The sequence below is a fragment of the Narcine bancroftii genome, chromosome 8 (assembly GCF_036971445.1).
Source record: "Narcine bancroftii isolate sNarBan1 chromosome 8, sNarBan1.hap1, whole genome shotgun sequence".
In the NCBI taxonomy this organism is placed as follows: domain Eukaryota; kingdom Metazoa; phylum Chordata; class Chondrichthyes; order Torpediniformes; family Narcinidae; genus Narcine; species Narcine bancroftii.
In genome coordinates this window covers 76,617,525-76,634,793 of record NC_091476.1, presented here as the reverse complement: position 1 = coordinate 76,634,793, position 17,269 = coordinate 76,617,525, and the positions used below count along the sequence as shown (strand labels likewise).

General features: G+C 47.9%; 1 protein-coding gene across 3 annotated transcripts in view; it reads right to left on the bottom strand.

Moving 5' to 3' along the window:
• Nucleotides 1-8,371: 8,371 nt before the first annotated feature.
• The window catches only part of vps51 (VPS51 subunit of GARP complex), a 37,718-nt gene continuing 28,820 nt past the window's right edge, over nt 8,372-17,269 (bottom strand). For all 3 annotated transcript variants that reach the window (XM_069894266.1, XM_069894268.1, XM_069894267.1), the window contains exons 5-10: nt 15,820-16,561; nt 14,856-15,068; nt 12,542-12,760; nt 11,806-11,927; nt 11,013-11,100; nt 8,372-9,367 (exon numbers count right to left, since the gene is read on the bottom strand). In XM_069894266.1, coding sequence (XP_069750367.1) covers nt 9,107-9,367; nt 11,013-11,100; nt 11,806-11,927; nt 12,542-12,760; nt 14,856-15,068; nt 15,820-16,561 — 1,645 coding nt within the window. In that variant the 3' untranslated portion in view covers nt 8,372-9,106. The remainder of the gene's footprint in view (nt 9,368-11,012; nt 11,101-11,805; nt 11,928-12,541; nt 12,761-14,855; nt 15,069-15,819; nt 16,562-17,269) is intronic.

Here is a 17,269-nt window from a genome sequence, read left to right as displayed (position 1 = left end):
CCCCACCCTCACCCCCACTCCCCAAACCACCCCTCACCCCCCCCACCCACACACCCTCACTCTCCCATTCCCACCCACAAACCTCACTTCCACCACCCATCCCCACCCACCTCACACCCCCAATCCACCCATCCTCACCCACACCTCATACACCCCCACCCACACCTCACACCCCAACCCTCACTTAACACCCCAAACTCCCACCCACACACCCCCAGCCACACCATCCCCCCCACTCCCACGCATACCCCCCACCCACACATCACACCCACCACTCCCATCCATCCCACCCACACCTCACACCCCCCATACACCCACCACTTCTCCCATTTCCCACCCCAACCCCATGAACCTCCCCCTACCCAAACCAGGTACCAGACATCATATCCCCCTCCCATTCTTCCCCCTTTCTCTTCCGCAGCCTTTAATTCAGACACCTGCCTTGCTTTTTGCTTGCACCTTGAGGAAGGTCACAGGCCTGAAACGTCGGAGATATATATTTACCTCCCATGGACGCTGTGAGACTGGCTGAGTTCCTCCACCATCCACATTTTGACTGTGACATTGACGTTGGGATATCCTTGGAGCATCATCCCTCAGTTAGACTGCAGTGGTTTCAAGGTGTCTCTCGCCCTTCCCCATCCCAATTACATTGGGCATCAAACTTCCTGAACACTTTTGGGTGTATTTTATGGATTTTAAGCTGCTGATCACGAAAATAAAATTTTTCTATCATGTACCGTTTTTAAAATAAAACCTACCTGTGATTTCCTGCATCTAGTACATTGCCCTCAAAACCAGCTGTTTTGGCAAGTCCAACCAAGCCTGGGCATGCACTCAGCTGTCTGAGGCATGAAAGGCATTTAGAGATGTTAAGAATTTTCTTCGCAACAAACTACATCCAGCTGAATGACAACATGCTTCAAGCAGACAAAACCATGAGGTGCAACGTGTCACTGAAAATTCATTTTCTGCATTCACACTTGGACTCCTTCCCCACTGATCTTGCTACCGTCAGTGACTGGATTCACCAGGTCATTGCGACCATGGAAAAGGAATCCATCGAAGGAGTCACGTGATGGAGTAGTGGCCGGACGGTGAACTCCAGCCCTCTCCAGAAAAGTCGGGAAAAACAAAAGAAAACACAAAGGCACAGAAATAAAAGTTACAGAAAAGTGAGTATAAAGGTGGAAAGAAGATGGCGACAAAAAAAGAAAAATCGAAAGCAACGGTAAGAAGAGAGGAAGAGAAGACAAAGGAGGAAAAAGGTGAAGGCCTTACCTGTCCGAAGAGGCCCGCTGCGGAGAGAGAAACCCGCTCCCTCAGGTCGGTAAATAATGGACTACAAAAATGGCTCGCAGAGCCGAGTAAAAGTGCGCAACCGCGCATGTGAATGAAAAAAAACACACCGACGGGAGGGGAGACCAGCTGGGGAGTCGATCTCCACAGCCGGCAACGACAGCTGCAGAACACCTGCAGCAAGAAGAGAACACAGAAGACAATAGAAACAAGAAAGAAGAGGAGGAAAGGGCACCAAAGAAACAACAGATGGTCAACCCAGAGGAAGAAGATGAAGAGGAAGAGGAAGAGTACAGGGAAATAGAAGAAGAAAAGAAAGGCAAGGTAAAGGATATACTTGCTCTTATTAAAGGATACATGGAGTCATTTAAAGAATGGCAAACACAGGAATTTAAGGATTTAAGAAAAAGAATAAACAACACAGAAGAGAAAATAAATAAAATGGAGATGACCTTAACAGAAATGGGAAAGAAAATGGACAAGATGGAAGAACGGGCAGTAGCAGCAGAAATGGAGGTAGAAGACTTAAAAAAGAAATTGGAGAAATCTAATAAAAAAACTAAAGAGACACAAGAACTACTAGCTCAAAAAATAGATACAATGGAAAACCATAACAGAAGAAATAACATAAAGATAGTGGGCCTTAAGGAAGATGAAGAAGGCAAGAATATGAGGGAGTTTATAAAAGAGTGGATCCCTAAGACCCTAGGATGTCCAGAACTACAGCAAGAAATGGAAATAGAAAGGGCACATAGAGTATTGGCCTCTAAACCACAACCACAACAAAAACCAAGATCTATTGTAGTAAAATTCCTAAGATATACTACAAGAGAAAAGGTACTGGAGAAGACAATGGAAAAAGTAAGAGAGGGCAACAAACCACTGGAGTATAAAGGGCAAAAAATCTTCATTTATCCAGATATAAGTTTTGAACTCCTAAAGAAGAGAAAAGAGTTCAATACAGCAAAGGCGATTTTATGGAAGAAAGGGTATAAATTTATACTAAAGCATCCAGCGGTATTGAAAATATTTATTCCAGGACAACAAAACAGACTATTCTCGGATCCAGAAGAAGCACGAAAATTTGCAGAACAATTACAAAAATAGACTGAGGGAGGAAGACGGGTAATGAGAGTTAAAATGATCACGATTGATATGTATGTGGGTAAAGACAAAAATAGACTGAGGGATGAAGACGGGTAATGAGAGTAAAAATGATCACGATTGATATGTATGCGGGTAAAGAGGTATAAGAGTGAATAGAGACAATGAGCATACATGAATGTATCTGTACTTAGAGGAAAATATAGATAGTATAGACAAGAATTAATAAGGGAAGGTAAAGGAATAGAGAGAATAAGGAGGGAATTAAAAGAGTGACCTTTGTGACATATGAAAAGTGAAATCTTTTCTGGGGGAGGCGGGGTGGGGGGAAATAGCGGTCACTGCAAAATCAGTTGACGCTTGCGAGTGGATTCGCAAATCCAAATGGAGAGGGGAGATGTGGTTGTCCGACAAGGGATAAAGGACAACTCAGGAGGTGAAGGGGAGATTGGGGATAAATAAGATAGAAATAGGAGAATAAGGAAAATGTTGGATGTTGTAGGAATGTTGTCTTATAAAGAGTTGAAAATAAGAAAACAGAAATGGAAAAGGAGGAAAGGTAATGATGGAAAAACGGAAAGAGAAGATAAACAAAATATAAAAGGGCTACGCTGATCTATATGTCTTTAAATATTAATGGAATACATAACCAAATTAAAAGGAAGAAACTACTAAATTTAAATGAATAAATGTATTCCATTAGAAAAAATAACATATAGGTTAAAAAATAATATTGAAATATTCGAACAAGTATAGGAGCCTTACATTAAATACAATAGCGAAAACCTACCGGGGACAAACATTACCTGAGTTGATGGAAGGAGAAGGAAAGAAAAGAATGGACTCAGTAGAATTTCTGGTGTAATTTTGTTGAATGACAACATTGTCTGACTGGCTTAACGCAACCTAGATTGTATACCTAAAATGGATGAGGGGGGGGGGGTGGTTTGGGAGGAAAGAGGGGGGGTAGAAAAAGTCACTGTATATGTGTGAAAAAGAAATAGTGTATATAATGGCTAATGTGATTTATGGTGTGAAAAATAAAAAATTAAAAAAAAAAGAAAAGGAATCCATCAATGCTGGCCGACTGGTACGACGCCCTGGCAAATTTCTACAGATGTATGCTGGTAAGGGTGTTGACCGGCTGCAGACTGGCTGCATCAGTCTGGTATGGGGACACCAGCCCAGAGCATCACAGGCAAAACCCTCCCCACCATCTACAGGGATGTTCAAGGACCCACACCACCCAGCACATGCTCTGTTCTCGCTGCTGCCATCAGGAAAGAGGTCTCGATGCCACAAGACTTGCACCACCAGGTTCAGGAACAGCTACTACCCCTCCACCATCAGAATCCTCAATGACAAACTCAATCAGGGACTCATTTACGAGCACCTTATTGATTTCTCTCTCTGTTTTGCACAGTCAGTTTGTTTACATTTCTTTATCTGTTTACACGTGTATGTTGAGGACAGTTTTTTTTTTGCACTACCAATAAGTGGTAATTCTGCCTGGCCCACAGGAAAATGAACCTCAGGGCTGTACGAGATCTCACATCTGGACACTGACAACTAACCTGATAAGATTAATAATTGATAATTGTTAGACACTGACATGAGAGGCATCGGATGTTGAGTACAAACAAAAATCAGTGGCAAAACATTTTTAGGTTGGATGAACTAATGCAATGTGTCAGCATTCTTGTGATTAACCATGCTAAATAAATGTTAATGTAATGTTTTTCCAAATTCCGACATGATACAGCAAATCTGAAATTACCTCTGTGTTCAGCCTTTTTTAAAATTTTTTAATTTTTCACACTATAAACCATATTGATCAAGATACATACATTTTCCTTCTTAAATATATACAGTGTCGTTTTCTCCCCCCCTTCCCTCCTTCCCTCCCTACCTCCCCTCCCATTTATTTAAAGTTCAGAATCTAAGATACATTAAACCCGTCAAACAATGTTGTCACTCAATAAAAATAAACAAGAAATTCCACTGAGTCAGTTCTTTTCATTCTCTTCTCCTTCTGTCATTTTAGGTGGTAGATGTCCACGGTAGGTTTTCTCTATTGTGTTTCATGTATGGCTCCCATATTTGTTCAAATATTGTAATGTTATTTCTTAAATTATAGGTTATTTTTTCTAATGGAATACATTTATTCATTTCTATATACCATTGATGTATTCTCAAGTTATCTTCTAATTTCCAGGTTGACATAATACATTTTTTTTGCTACAGCTAGGGCTATCATAACAAATCTTTTTTGTGCTCCATCCAAATCGAGTCCAAATTCTTTGTTTTTTATGTTACTTAGGAGGAAGATCTCTGGGTTTTTTGGTATATTGCTTTTTGTGATTTTATTTAATATCTGGTTTAGATCTTCCCAAAAAATTTTCACTTTCTCACATGTCCATATTGCATGAATTGTTGTTCCCATTTCTTTTTTACAGTGAAAACATCTGTCAGATACTGTTGGGCCCCATTTATTTAACTTTTGAGGTGTAATGTATAGCCTGTGTATCCAGTTATATTGTATCATACGTAACCTCGTGTTTATTGTATTTCTCATAGTTCCGGAGCATAACTTCTCTCATGTTTCATTCTTTATCTTTATGTTTAGATCTTGTTCCCATTTTTCTTTAGTTTTACCATTTGTTTCCTCATTCTCCTTTTCTTGTAGTTTAATATACATATTTGTTACAAATTTTTTTGATTATCATTGTCTGTAATCACATATTCAACATTACTTCCCTCTGGTAACCTCAGACTGCCTCCCAGTTTGTCCTTCAAGTAGGATTTCAGTTGGTAGTATGCCAACACTGTATCATGAGTTATATTATATTTACCCTTCATTTGTTCAAAGGATAATAATTTATTTCCTGAAAAACAATTTTCTATTCTTTTGATCCCTTTTTTCTCCCATTCTCTAAAGGAAAGGTAATCTATTGTAAAAGGGATTAGCTGATTTTGCATCAGTATTAATTTTAGTAGTTGGTAATTTGTTTTATTCCTTTCTACATGAATCTTCTTCCAAATGTTGAGCAGATGATGCAATACTGGAGAATTCCTACATTGTACCAATTTTTCATCCCATTTATATAATATATGTTCAGGTATCTTCTCCCCTATTTTATCTAGTTCTAATCTAGTCCAATCTGGCTTTTCCCTTGTTTGATAAAAATCTGATAGGTATCTTAATTGTGCGCTCTACAATAACTTTTAAAGTTTGGTAGTTGTAAGCCTCCTTGTTTATACCATTCTGTTAATTTATCTAGTGCTATCCTCAGTTTCCCCCCTTTCCATAAAAATTTCCTTATTATTTTCTTTAACTCCTTGAAGAATTTCTCTGTTAAGCGTATTGGTAATGTCTGAAATAGGTATTGTTCTCTTCTCTTTGGCTTGGCTTCGCGGACGAAGATTTATGGAGGGGGTAAAAAGTCCACGTCAGCTGCAGGCTCGTTTGTGGCTGACAAGTCCGATGCGGGACAGGCAGACACGGTTGCAGGGGAAAACTGGTTGGTTGGGGTTGGGTGTTGGGTTTTTCCTCCTTTGCCTTTTGTCAGTGAGGTGGGCTCTGCGGTCTTCTTCAAAGGAGGCGCCAAGATGCACGGTTTGAGGCGTTATCAGCCCACTGGCGGTGGTGAATGTGGCAGGCACCAAGAGATTTCTTTAGGCAGTCCTTGTACCTTTTCTTTGGTGCACCTCTGTCACGGTGGCCAGTGGAGAGCTCGCCATATAACACGGTATTGTATCCTTGGGAAAATGTTCATTTTAATACAGTTTATCCTTCCTATCAGTGTTAGTGGTAAGTCTTTCCAATGCTCTAAGTCGTCTTGTAATTTTTTCATTAGTGGATAATAATTGAGCTTATATAGATGGCCGAGGTTTTTATTTATTTGTATACCTAGGTATCGCATTGCTTGCATTTGCCATCTGAATGGTGATTCTTTCTTAAATTTTGAGAAATCCGCATTATTCGTTGGCATTACTTCACTTTTATTTGCGTTAATCTTGTACCCCAACACTTCTCCATATTCCTTCAATTTCCTATGTAATTCTTTTATTGATATTTCTGGTTCTGCTAAGTATACTATAACGTCATCTGCAAATAGTCTGATTTTATATTCCTTGTCTTTTATTTTTATCCCTTTTGTTTTATTTTCTGTTCTTATCAATTCTGCTAGTGGTTCTATAGCTAACGCGAACAATAAGGGCGATAGTGGGCATCCCTGTCTTGTTGATCTGCTTAAGTTAAATTGTTTTGATATATATCCATTTACTGTCATTTTCGCCAATGGCCCCTTATATAATGCTTTAATCCAATTAATATATTTCTCTGGTAAGCTGAATTTTTGTAGTACTTTGAATAAATAATTCCTCGGGATCCGAGAATATTCTGTTTTGCTGCCCTGGAATAACTATTTTAAGTACCGCTGGGTACTTTAGCATAAATTTATATCCTTTTTTCCATAGGATCGTTTTTGCTGTATTACACTCCTTCCTCTTCTTCAGGAGTTCAAAACTTATATCTGGATAGAAAAAAAATTTTTGACCTTTGTATTCCAGTGGTTTTTTTGTCTTCTCTTATTTTCCTCATGGCTTTCTCCAATATATTTTCTCTTGTTGTATATCTTAGGAATTTTACTAGAATGGATCTTGGTTTTTGTTGTGGTTGTGGTTTAGGGGCTAATGTTTTGTGTGCCCTTTCTATTTCCATTTCTTACTGTAATTCTGGTCTTCCTAGAACCCTGGGGATCCATTCTTTTATAAATTCTCTCATATTGTTGCCTTCTTCATCTTCCTTAAGGCCCACTATCTTTATATTGTTTCTTCTATTACAATTTTCCATTATATCTATCTTCTGAGCTAACAGCTCTTGTGTCACTTTAACTTTTTTATCAAATTCTTCTAATTTCTTTTTTAAGTCCTCTACTTCCATTTCAACGGCTGTTTCTCGTTCTTCCACCTTGTCTACTCTTTTTCCTATATCTGTCATGATCATCTCTAATCTATTCATTTTTTCTTCTGTACTTTTTACTCTTCTTTTTATTTCACTGAATTCTTGTGACTGCCATTCTTTTACTGATTCCATATATTCTTTAAAAACAAATATATCCATTGTCTTGCCCTTCCCTTTATCTTCCATTTCTCTGTGTTCTTCCTCTTCTTCTTCTTCTTCGTCCATTCCAGGATCTGTGTCCTTTACCTCTGTCTCTTCTGGTTTTCTTGTTGGTTTGTTTGTTTTATTTTGTTGGGTATTTTTGGTCTTCTTATTTTTACTAGAAGTATCTTGATGCTGGTCTTCTTTCTCTGGGTTGGTCATCTGTTGTTTCTTTGATTTCTTTTTACTCTCTTCTTTCTTGTTCTCGTTAATTTCTGTTTTCCTCTTGCTGCTTTGTTGTGGTTGTCAATTTCAGCTGTGGAGATCGACTCCTCAGCTGGTCCCCCCTCCCGTCAGTGTTATTTTTGACTTGTGCATCGCGCATGCGCGACTCCTCGCGCATGCACGGTTGCGCACTTTTGTTTGGCTCCGTGAGCCATTTTTGTAGTCCCAATTTCGGGGCTTCAACTGACCTTAGGGAGCAGGTTTCTCTCTCCGTGGCGGGCCTCCTCAGACAGGTAAGGCCTTCACCTTCTTCTTCCGACGTCCTTTCTTCTTCTCTTCTTCCCGTTGCTTTTGGCTTTTCTTTTTTCGCTGCCATTTTCTCCACACCTTTATTTTCACTTTATTTTGGTTTTTGTGTTTGTGCCTTTGTTTTTTCACTGTGTTTTTTTTACTTTTCCGGAGAGAGCTGGAGTTCCCCGACCGGCCACGACTCCATCACATGACTCCTCCCCTCTGTGTTCAGCTTGAAGTTGTCCATCATAATCCCCAATTTTGTTTTCAGGAAGTAAACCTTTTGAAAAAATTTGTCTAATAATTATTGACAGCAGGTCACAAAAATAAATGTTAAACACTGAGGACTTACTACAGATTTATTTCATCACCACGTTTATACACATAAATGTAAGGTCCACAATCTGGTATTTACAACAGTAAGTCTCTCTAAAGTGCAGTTGAACACAGGTTCTTTGCCAAACCAACAGACAGGAACCCTCCCCAATCCACAGCCAAGAGAGGATGAAGGGAAACACCACTTTCTGGGCAGCAAGAGGGTTTTGGTGAAGGTGGGAGCTGGTTACTGGCAACTCGGGGAGGAAGAGCAGCGATCGGCAGGATTAACCAGGACAGGTGGGGCTGTGGAGGAAGGAAGGTAGGTGAACCCATCCGAAGAGGTCTCTCTTGCAGGGGATTCAATGTGGAGGAATTCTTCTGTTCAGGGATTGGAGCCACCACCAAGTTTTAACAATCGCTAGTTAAACAGCAGATTGGAGTAGTGTTAAGGTGCTCCAGAACCTGAGAGATGGGGCAGAGTTGTCACACCAGGAACACTGAGGCAGCAGACTTAGGTGGGGGGGGGAGAGCAATGCAACATCAGAGCCCTACGTTATCAAGCACAAACTCCATGAGTTCATGCCATTGAGGCTGAACCTTTGGACAAAGTTTCGGGGACAGGGATGAGGAAGCTATTGGGAGTTGCAGGGCCAGAATGGCGAGGCAGACTGGAAGAGCTGACCATGCTCACCGGTTTCCTGGACCCAAGCTGTCAGCCTGCCTGCCCACAATCCCTCCCACCCTCCTCATGACGGGGAGGGGTCAGCCCCTCTCGCAGATGACCTCGATGACGCTCTGCTCCATGGTGATGGGATCCAGGCAGCGGTGAGCAGTGCTGCCCACAATCTCGTCCAGCAGGAAATGCACCAGGTTCTCGTCAGAGGCAAAGCGCCACAGGTACAGCTGCAGGTACTGGCAGTCTACCTGAATCTGCTGCAGACCATAGCGCCCGAAGGAACGTAGGCGCACGCACTCCAGGAAGGTCTTCAGGCTGATCTTGATGATGCCTGTCAGGACGGAAACCTGGGGAGAGGTGAGGGAGAAGCATTAGCTGTTGGGGGGGGGGGGTGGGTATGGAGCCAGGAATCCCTGAAGGTGGGTGGCCAGCCTCCAGTATCTAGGCACAGAGTATTGGAAAGGGTTGTGGGTGTCATGTGACAGCACTGCCGCCCCCCCCCCCCCCCACCGAGTCAGAGGATACACCAGCTGCCAATCAAGGTTTGGTTCTGCCCCACCCATTAGTGCACACCTTGCTGTTAGGCACATGTAAATTACCTGGACTGGACTCTCCAGCCTGCCTGTACTTGGGCCATTGGCTGCTGTAATTAGATTCACCCTCCTGCCACTGAGCTATTAGCCCCCAGTAAATGATGTGGGCTTGTCCCTCCAGCACTAGAAAGGTACCATGTGCTCTTTGTTCTCCCTCTTTTGCCAGCTTGGGAACGACCACCCTGCTTCACTTCAGCCCTAGAAATGTGGAAGGGTGCTGGAGAAACTGTTGGTAAGGTGTGCACTGTTAAAAGGGTTGGGAGCATTTAATTAGTGTCCCTTGTAGCATAGAGCCGTGCCTGCACTGAGTCGAGGGGTGGTGGGGCATCGGAGTGATTTTTTCCCTGATAGTTGTATGTACCAGTTCATTCTGTGTGTGTGTGTATATATATATAGAGGTTTGCCTAACATATCAAACCTGTTGTTCCATTTCCACCTTGAAATAAACATGTGCTTTGTACCTCAACTTTGGTCTAGTTCTTAACCTGTGGGACCCACACAAACCCGAACAACACAGGGCAGGGAGAATGCACCATTGTGTAAACCACCCCCCTCCACCCCCTCAGTGAGGCCACAGCTGGAGCCCTGGTGCCCCAAGGAAGGACGGACTGGCTTTGGAGACGGTGCAGAGGAGGTTCACCAGGTTGATTCCCGGGAGGAGGGGTTTGACCTATGAGGAGAGATCGAGTCGTCTGGGACTGGACTCGCTGGGATTTAGACTGAGATGGGATCTGATAGAAATGTATAAAATACTGAAAGCCAGAGATCCGATAGAAGTTGTTCCCATGGGAGACCAGAACGAGGGGACATGGCCTCAAGATCCAGGGGAGTAGATTTAGGACGGAGTTGAAGAGGAACTGCTTCTCCCAAAGAGTGGGGAATCTGTGGAATTCGCTGCCCATTGAAGCAGTGGAGACGACCTCAGTAAATATATTTAAGGCAAGGTTGGAGAGATTTTTACATTGTTGGGGAATTAAGGGATATGGGGAAAAGGCAGGTCGGTGGAGATGAGCCCATCATCAGATCAGCCATGATCTAATTGAATGGTGGAGCAGGTTCAATGGGCCAAATGGCCAGCTCCTGCTCCTATTTCTGACATTCTTAAAGCGCTTCAGCACCGCTGTCGATATGTGGCACTCGGCTTGTGCCCCCGCGAGAAGCCGCTGGATCAGTTCGTTGGTAACTGGTCAGGGAATGAACACTAGGCCAGAGGACATGGGTACAGGACCACTGCTTTCCCCAGCAACACGCCAGGTTGGGGTCTAACAGCTGCGACCACCCCGCGTAACCCTGGAGCATGAGGCCCTGTGGCTTGACCCACTGAGACTGGGAGTTGAACATGCAGTGCGTAAACAGGTCGTTCAGCCCATCGACTACCTGCTGGCCAACCAGGGCTCACCTTATTGAACTCGACGGCGCTGAAGATGTCGATCCTCTCAGAGAACAGCTTCTGAATGTTGCTCAGGAGGTTGGTGTCCATCGGAGCACTGCAAGGAGAAAGAAAGGACTGAACCCCGGGGCCAGGGAGGCACAGCTGGAATCATGGGCCTCCTCCACAGAATCAGTACAGGTATGTGGGGCTGCTAACAGTTCAGGCACAGAGAGACCTGCAGCCGTCACTGCCAGGGCTGGGTAAACGGTTGGGGCATCGGCTGTGGAAGGGGAACTCATTGGTGGGTTGAGGAAGGGGGTAGGTCCCTCGGTCGGTTCCTCAGGATATGGGCATGGTGGAGATGCAGCAGGTTTGATGGGCCATCACACAAGTTCCTGGAGTTGGGCTCAGGGTGAGGCAACCTCCACACTGTACCACCACACTCCCGGATTAGATACAGAGTGAATCTCCCTTTGCACTGTTCCATAACAAACTCCTGGGGTTGGACCCAAAGTGAAGCTCCCTCTGCACCATCCTATTGCACACTCCCAGGGCCCATCTGTCGGTTCATCAGGACCTGGTGAGGAGGTTCAAAGGGCTGTGTAGATTCCAACTGCTCTTCTTTCCTACCTCCAGGATTGTTCAAGATCAGGGCAATGAATCAGCTCCTTGGGTGTGTAGAGGTAACGAGACAGGCGGAAGTACAGGCAGGGTCGGAACCAGGACATAGTGGAGCCTGGGACGAGCGTTCAACCTGTTCCCAATGCAGAGGGAATCAGTGGCTGGGTATGTCCATCTCATCTCCCCACTGTCAGCTTACCTGGGCGTGTAACTGGGGGCGTAGCGTGCTTGTTGTCGGGAGCTGCTGTACACGGAGAAGGTTCTCTTGCTGGAGTCGCTGCTGTGGGCCTTCCGCACCCCTTCCTCGTACAGCTGTCCAACCTACACAGGAATACACGCAAAGGTTACACGTGTGGCGGGATCACACGTGATGGGACAGCAATGTGGTGAGATTACGCTTGACGGGACTGCTTACAGCGAGATTACACGTGATGGGACTGCAAGTGGAGGGATTACGCGTGACAGAACTGCATGTGGAGGGATTACATGTGACTGGACTGCATGCAGCGGGATTACGCATGACGGAATTGCATGTGGGATTGCGTGTGACTGAACTGCATGCAGCAGGATTACGCATGACGGAACTGCATGTGGGATTGCGTGTGACTGAACTGCATGCAGCAGGATTACGCATGACGGAACTGCATGTGCAAGATGCTTCAGCCACCTGCCTACATTTCATATTTGACGAAGGGCTCAGGCCCGAAATGTTTGTTGTGTATCTTTATCTTTGCTCTATAAAGTACGCACTGTAGCCAACGACTGACCGAGGCCGGGACCTGGAGGCTCCACGGAGCATGGGAAAAACCTGGGGAACAACCACCCCAACATCCCAGGGGAACATGAGGTCAGCTGTGCAGGGAACGGGCCCGTTTCAGTTTCCCTCAGGGAGTGTGATGGGTTGGACATGGGATAATGTTCCTCTGTGGCCTCACCTGTACGTCGATAGAGGTGATGTCTTCCACCACCCTCTTCATGACCGCCCGCACGTTGCGGGGCTCGATGGTGTTGATCCAGTCCCGCGTCTCTACGCTCTTGCGCAGCATCTGGGACACATTCAGGCCCTGTACCTTCACGTAGTGGTTCAGCAGCTTCTGGGCTGATTCTCGGGCATCAGCGCACAACGCGGTCACTGGGGTCAATGTGGAATAGTCCTGCAGTGGGGGAAGGAGAAGCAGGACACGGTCCCAGGGTCAGCAGCAGAGCATTGGTCCCTCTGCACCATCCCTTCATGCACTCCCGGGGTCAGACACAGAGTGAAGCTCCCTCCGCACTGTCCCATCACACTCTCTCGGAGTCAGACACAGAGTGAAGCTCCCTCCGCACCATCCCATCACATATTCCCGGGGTCAGACGCAGAGTGAAGCTCCCTCCACACTGTCCCATCACACTCTTTCGGGGTCAGACACAGAGTGAATCTCCCTCCACACCGTCCCATCATACACTCCCGGGGGCAGACACAGAGTGAAGCTCCCTCCGCACTGTTCTATCACACTCTCCCGGGGTCAGACACAGAGTGAAGCTCCCTTCGCACCATCCCATCACACATTCCCGGGGTCAGACACAGAGTGAAGCTCCCTCCGCACCATCTCTTCACACATTCCCGGGGTTAGACACAGAGTGAAGCTCCCTCCGCACCATCTCTTCACACATTCCCGGGGTTAGACACAGAGTGAAGCTCCCTCCGCACCATCTCTTCACACATTCCCGGGGTTAGACACAGAGTGAAGCTCCCTCCGCACTGTCCCATCACACACTCCTGGGGTCAGACACAGAGTGAAGCTCCCACCACACTGTCCCATCACACACTCCTAGGGTCAGACACAGAGTGAATCTCCTTCCACACCGTCCCATCACACACTCCCGGGGACAGACACAGAGTGAAGCTCCCTCCGCACTGTTCTATCACACTCTCCCGGGGTCAGACACAGAGTGAATTTCCCTCCACACCGTCCCATCACACACTCCTGGGGTCAGACACAGAGTGAAGCTCCCTCTGCACTGTTCTATCACATTCTCCCGGGGTCAGACACACAGCGAACTGTCCCATCACACACTCCCGGGGTCAGACACAGAGTGAAGATCCCCGCGCACGATCCCATCACATTCTCCCAGGGTCGGACACAGAGTGAAGCTCCCTCCACACCATCCCATTACACACTTCCAGGGACAGACACAGAGTGAACCTCCCTCCGCACTGTCCCATCACACTCTCCTGGGGTCAGACACAGAGTGAAACTCCCTCCACACCATCCCATCACACTCTCCCGGGGTCAGACGCAGAGTTATGCTCCCTCCGCACCGTCCCATCACACAGTCCTGGGGACAGACATAGAGTGAAGCTCCCTCCCTCCAATCCAGGCAAAAGCCTGGCATGAAAAGACACAGGCACTTGCCCCCGACAACTCCATTCTGACCATTCCCTGCCATAATCATGACATCTTCCTTATCCATGCCCCTCTCGTGTTCAAGAACCTCTACGATGTCCTCCCTCAGCCTCCTATGCCCCAGACATCGCTGCCTCTCATTTTAACTCCCAACTCTCTGCACTCCCCAGTGGCATCACTTTCTGCAGTGTGTGGCCAAGCCATCGATGCAGTGTTACGTTCCACCTCATTACAGGGAGGATGTGGATGCTGTGGAGAAGGGGCAGAAGAGATTCACCAGGATGTTGCCTGGATTGGGAAACAAGTCTCATAGGCGAGGTTGGGAGAACTGGGACTTTTCTCTCTGGAGCGAAGAAGGATGAGAAGAGACTTGATCGAGGTTGACAAAATTCTGAGAGGCACAGACAGGGTGGACGGCCAGCGCCTGTTTCCCAGGGCAGGAGTAGCAAACACCAGAGGACGTCTGTACAAAGTGAGGGGAGGGAAGTTTAGGGGAGACATCAGGGGTGTTTTCTTTACACAGAGAGATGTGGGGACCTGGAATGCCTTGCCAGAGGTGGTGATGGTGGCTGGAACATTAGGGGAATTTGAGAGATGTTTAGACAGGCCCATGGATGGAAGAAAAATAGAGGGTTACAGGGTAGGAAGGGTTTAGGATTTTTTAAAAGATATATATGGGCCAGCACAACATTGAGGGCCGAAGGGCCTGCTCTGTGCTGTAGCGTTCTACGTTCTGTGCCCTGACCTCTGAAGACAAGCATGCCCTATGCCCAATCAACCTACTTTCAGGGACTTGAACCCCCCCCAGGTCCATCTGTCCAACCACCCTTGGTGTCTTGGTTGGGAGGTGGGCTGCTCTCACCTGCCCCAGGAACTGCTCGTCGGTCAGTGTGAGGATGTAGCTAATGGTGGAGGTCTCGTAGTCCAGGCAGAGGCGACTCAGGAGGAGCAGCAGGCCGGCTGGGACGGCGCTCTTCTCCCCCACCGTCTCGCAGAACTGCCGCGCCGTCAAGCAGATGTGCCTGATGAAGGCCACAACAAGGCCCTCCCGGACACCCTGGCTGCAGAACTCCCCCTGCCAAGAGAGGACGGCGCAGAATGTCAGCAGCTGCACAAGGGTGGGGGGGGAGGGGTTCAGTCCTCAGAGGGCGATGGGGGAGTGGGGGCATGTGGAAACCTGAGTGGGACGAGATGATGGGGTTGGGGGGAGGGGTTGGGTAGTGGGGGATTGGGGATAGAATGGGAGGGGATGGTGGGGTCAGGGGGTGGAATGGAGGGGCTTTGGGAGAGTGTGGGGACAGGGAGGGGAGGGGATCGTGTGGACAGGGGTGGTGAGGGGGAACGGGTCATGGAAATCGGACTGGATGGTGGGTCCTTGGGGTGGGGGGTACAGACAGACAGGGAGGGGAGGGTAGGAGGGAATGATAGGATCGGTGGGTGGGAGTTGGAGACAGGGAGGGGAGGGGATTGTGGAGGGAGGGTAGGGTAGGAGGGGTAATGGTAACGAAGGGGAGGGGGGAGTGGGGACGAAGGGGGGGTGATGAGGACGAGGAGGAGGGAGGCGCGGTGGGAATGAGGAGGGAGGGCGGTGGGGATGAGGGGGGAGGGCGGTGGGGATGAGGGGGGAGGGCGGTGGGGATGAGGGGGGAGGGCGGTGGGGATGAGGGGGAGGGCGGTGGGGATGAGGGGGGAGGGCGGTGGGGATAAGATGGTGGGGACACGTGCAGACCCCTGGTCAGAACTGGTGGGTTCAGGGAGCCTGAGAACCCTGGTCAGAGTGGATGGAGTTTGGGGAGCTGCAGAACCCTGCATCAGAGGGGGCTCACCTTGAAGAAGGGCTTGTTGGAGAAGGTGATGTCTTTGGCGATGAAGAGGTGAACGGAGGCCAGAACTGATTTGATCTGGTTGAGAATGGAGGCGGACAGGTTGGCCAGCATGTCAGCCAGGCCGCCGGCCTCCTTGCCCAGCAGCCGGGGCAGCGCCAGCGACTGGCGCACGTCCGTCAGGCAGTCGGAGAAGAATCCGCACAGCGCCCGCAGGTACTGGCGGATCCGCTCCCTGGCGGCACGTGCCACAATCTCCGTGCCTTGGGCACCCAGCCCCGAGGCAGGCAGCAGCTTGACCAAGGCCTGTAGCCGGCGATGGAAGCGGTCCAGCCCCCTCACCAGCAGCGAGTTGTCGCCCACCCCCCGCTCAGCCCCAATCCTGGCCTCCACCAGCTCGAAGTAGCGGCCCGCCAGCTGCCCCACGAAGTCCTGCAGCTTGGCACTGGCCATGGGTGCCAGATCCAGGCCCCCTGCCGCTGGCCGGTGCACGAACAGACCTTGGTAGGAGGCGATCACCAGGCAGGTGTTGCTGATGAAGCCGCCGCAGCCCCTGTCCACGAACTCCAGGATGTCGGAGGAGGGGGGCGTCTGACCCAGCTCGGCCTCCAGCTCGGCCAGGTCCGCGGCCAGCCGGCACTGGGCGTGGGACAGGAACTCGTCGCACAGCTCCTCTGCCGGCTCCTCCAGCTCCAGCAGCAGCTCCACGCACTCCGCCAGCGCCTTGGCGCTCGAACCGCTGTCCCTGCAGTACAGGAGGGAGGGCCCTGGGTGAAACACGCTGCGACACACAGTGAAGGGCGGAGGGACTCGACCGATCTCACAGCGTCCACAGAAAGATACCGTATATTTCAGCGTGTAAGACAGTCCCCAATTTCAGCCTGAACTTCATCGTACATTGGGTGACTAAGATGACCCCCTCCCCCAAAAATATGTGTGTTGACTGAGTTGGTGTCACATTGACTGAGCTGTTGGACATGGCCAGAAGGTGGGTGTTATCATGAAGTATGAAGCAAGTTTTAAGTTAAAAGTCATTGAAGTGGCCAGAGTACGGTCTGGGCTGTTGAAAGAGGATATGGGAGATTACTGAGCAGATGGGGAGAAAGAATGAAGGTAGGGGGTAGGGAGGGGTAAAATGGACTCTGTATGTTATACATGTGATGAAAGAAAGTTGTCTGAATTTATGAGTCTTTGAAAATCAAAAAATAAAACATTCAAAATATATATCTCTTTACCTCCTGTGGACGCTGCGAGACCGGCTGAGATCCTCCTGTATTTTTACTACAATCGCACCGTCTGCGGCATTTTGCGTCTCACTGCGTTCAGTTGCTCCACTGCGAAATCCCTACCCTGAACAAGTTCTCTCTGCGAAGGGAGTTCTGTTGGGCAGGGGTCTCTCTCACTGTTCCCCATCTATGACCACGTTCTCAGACAGACTCGCTTCTGCTGCTAC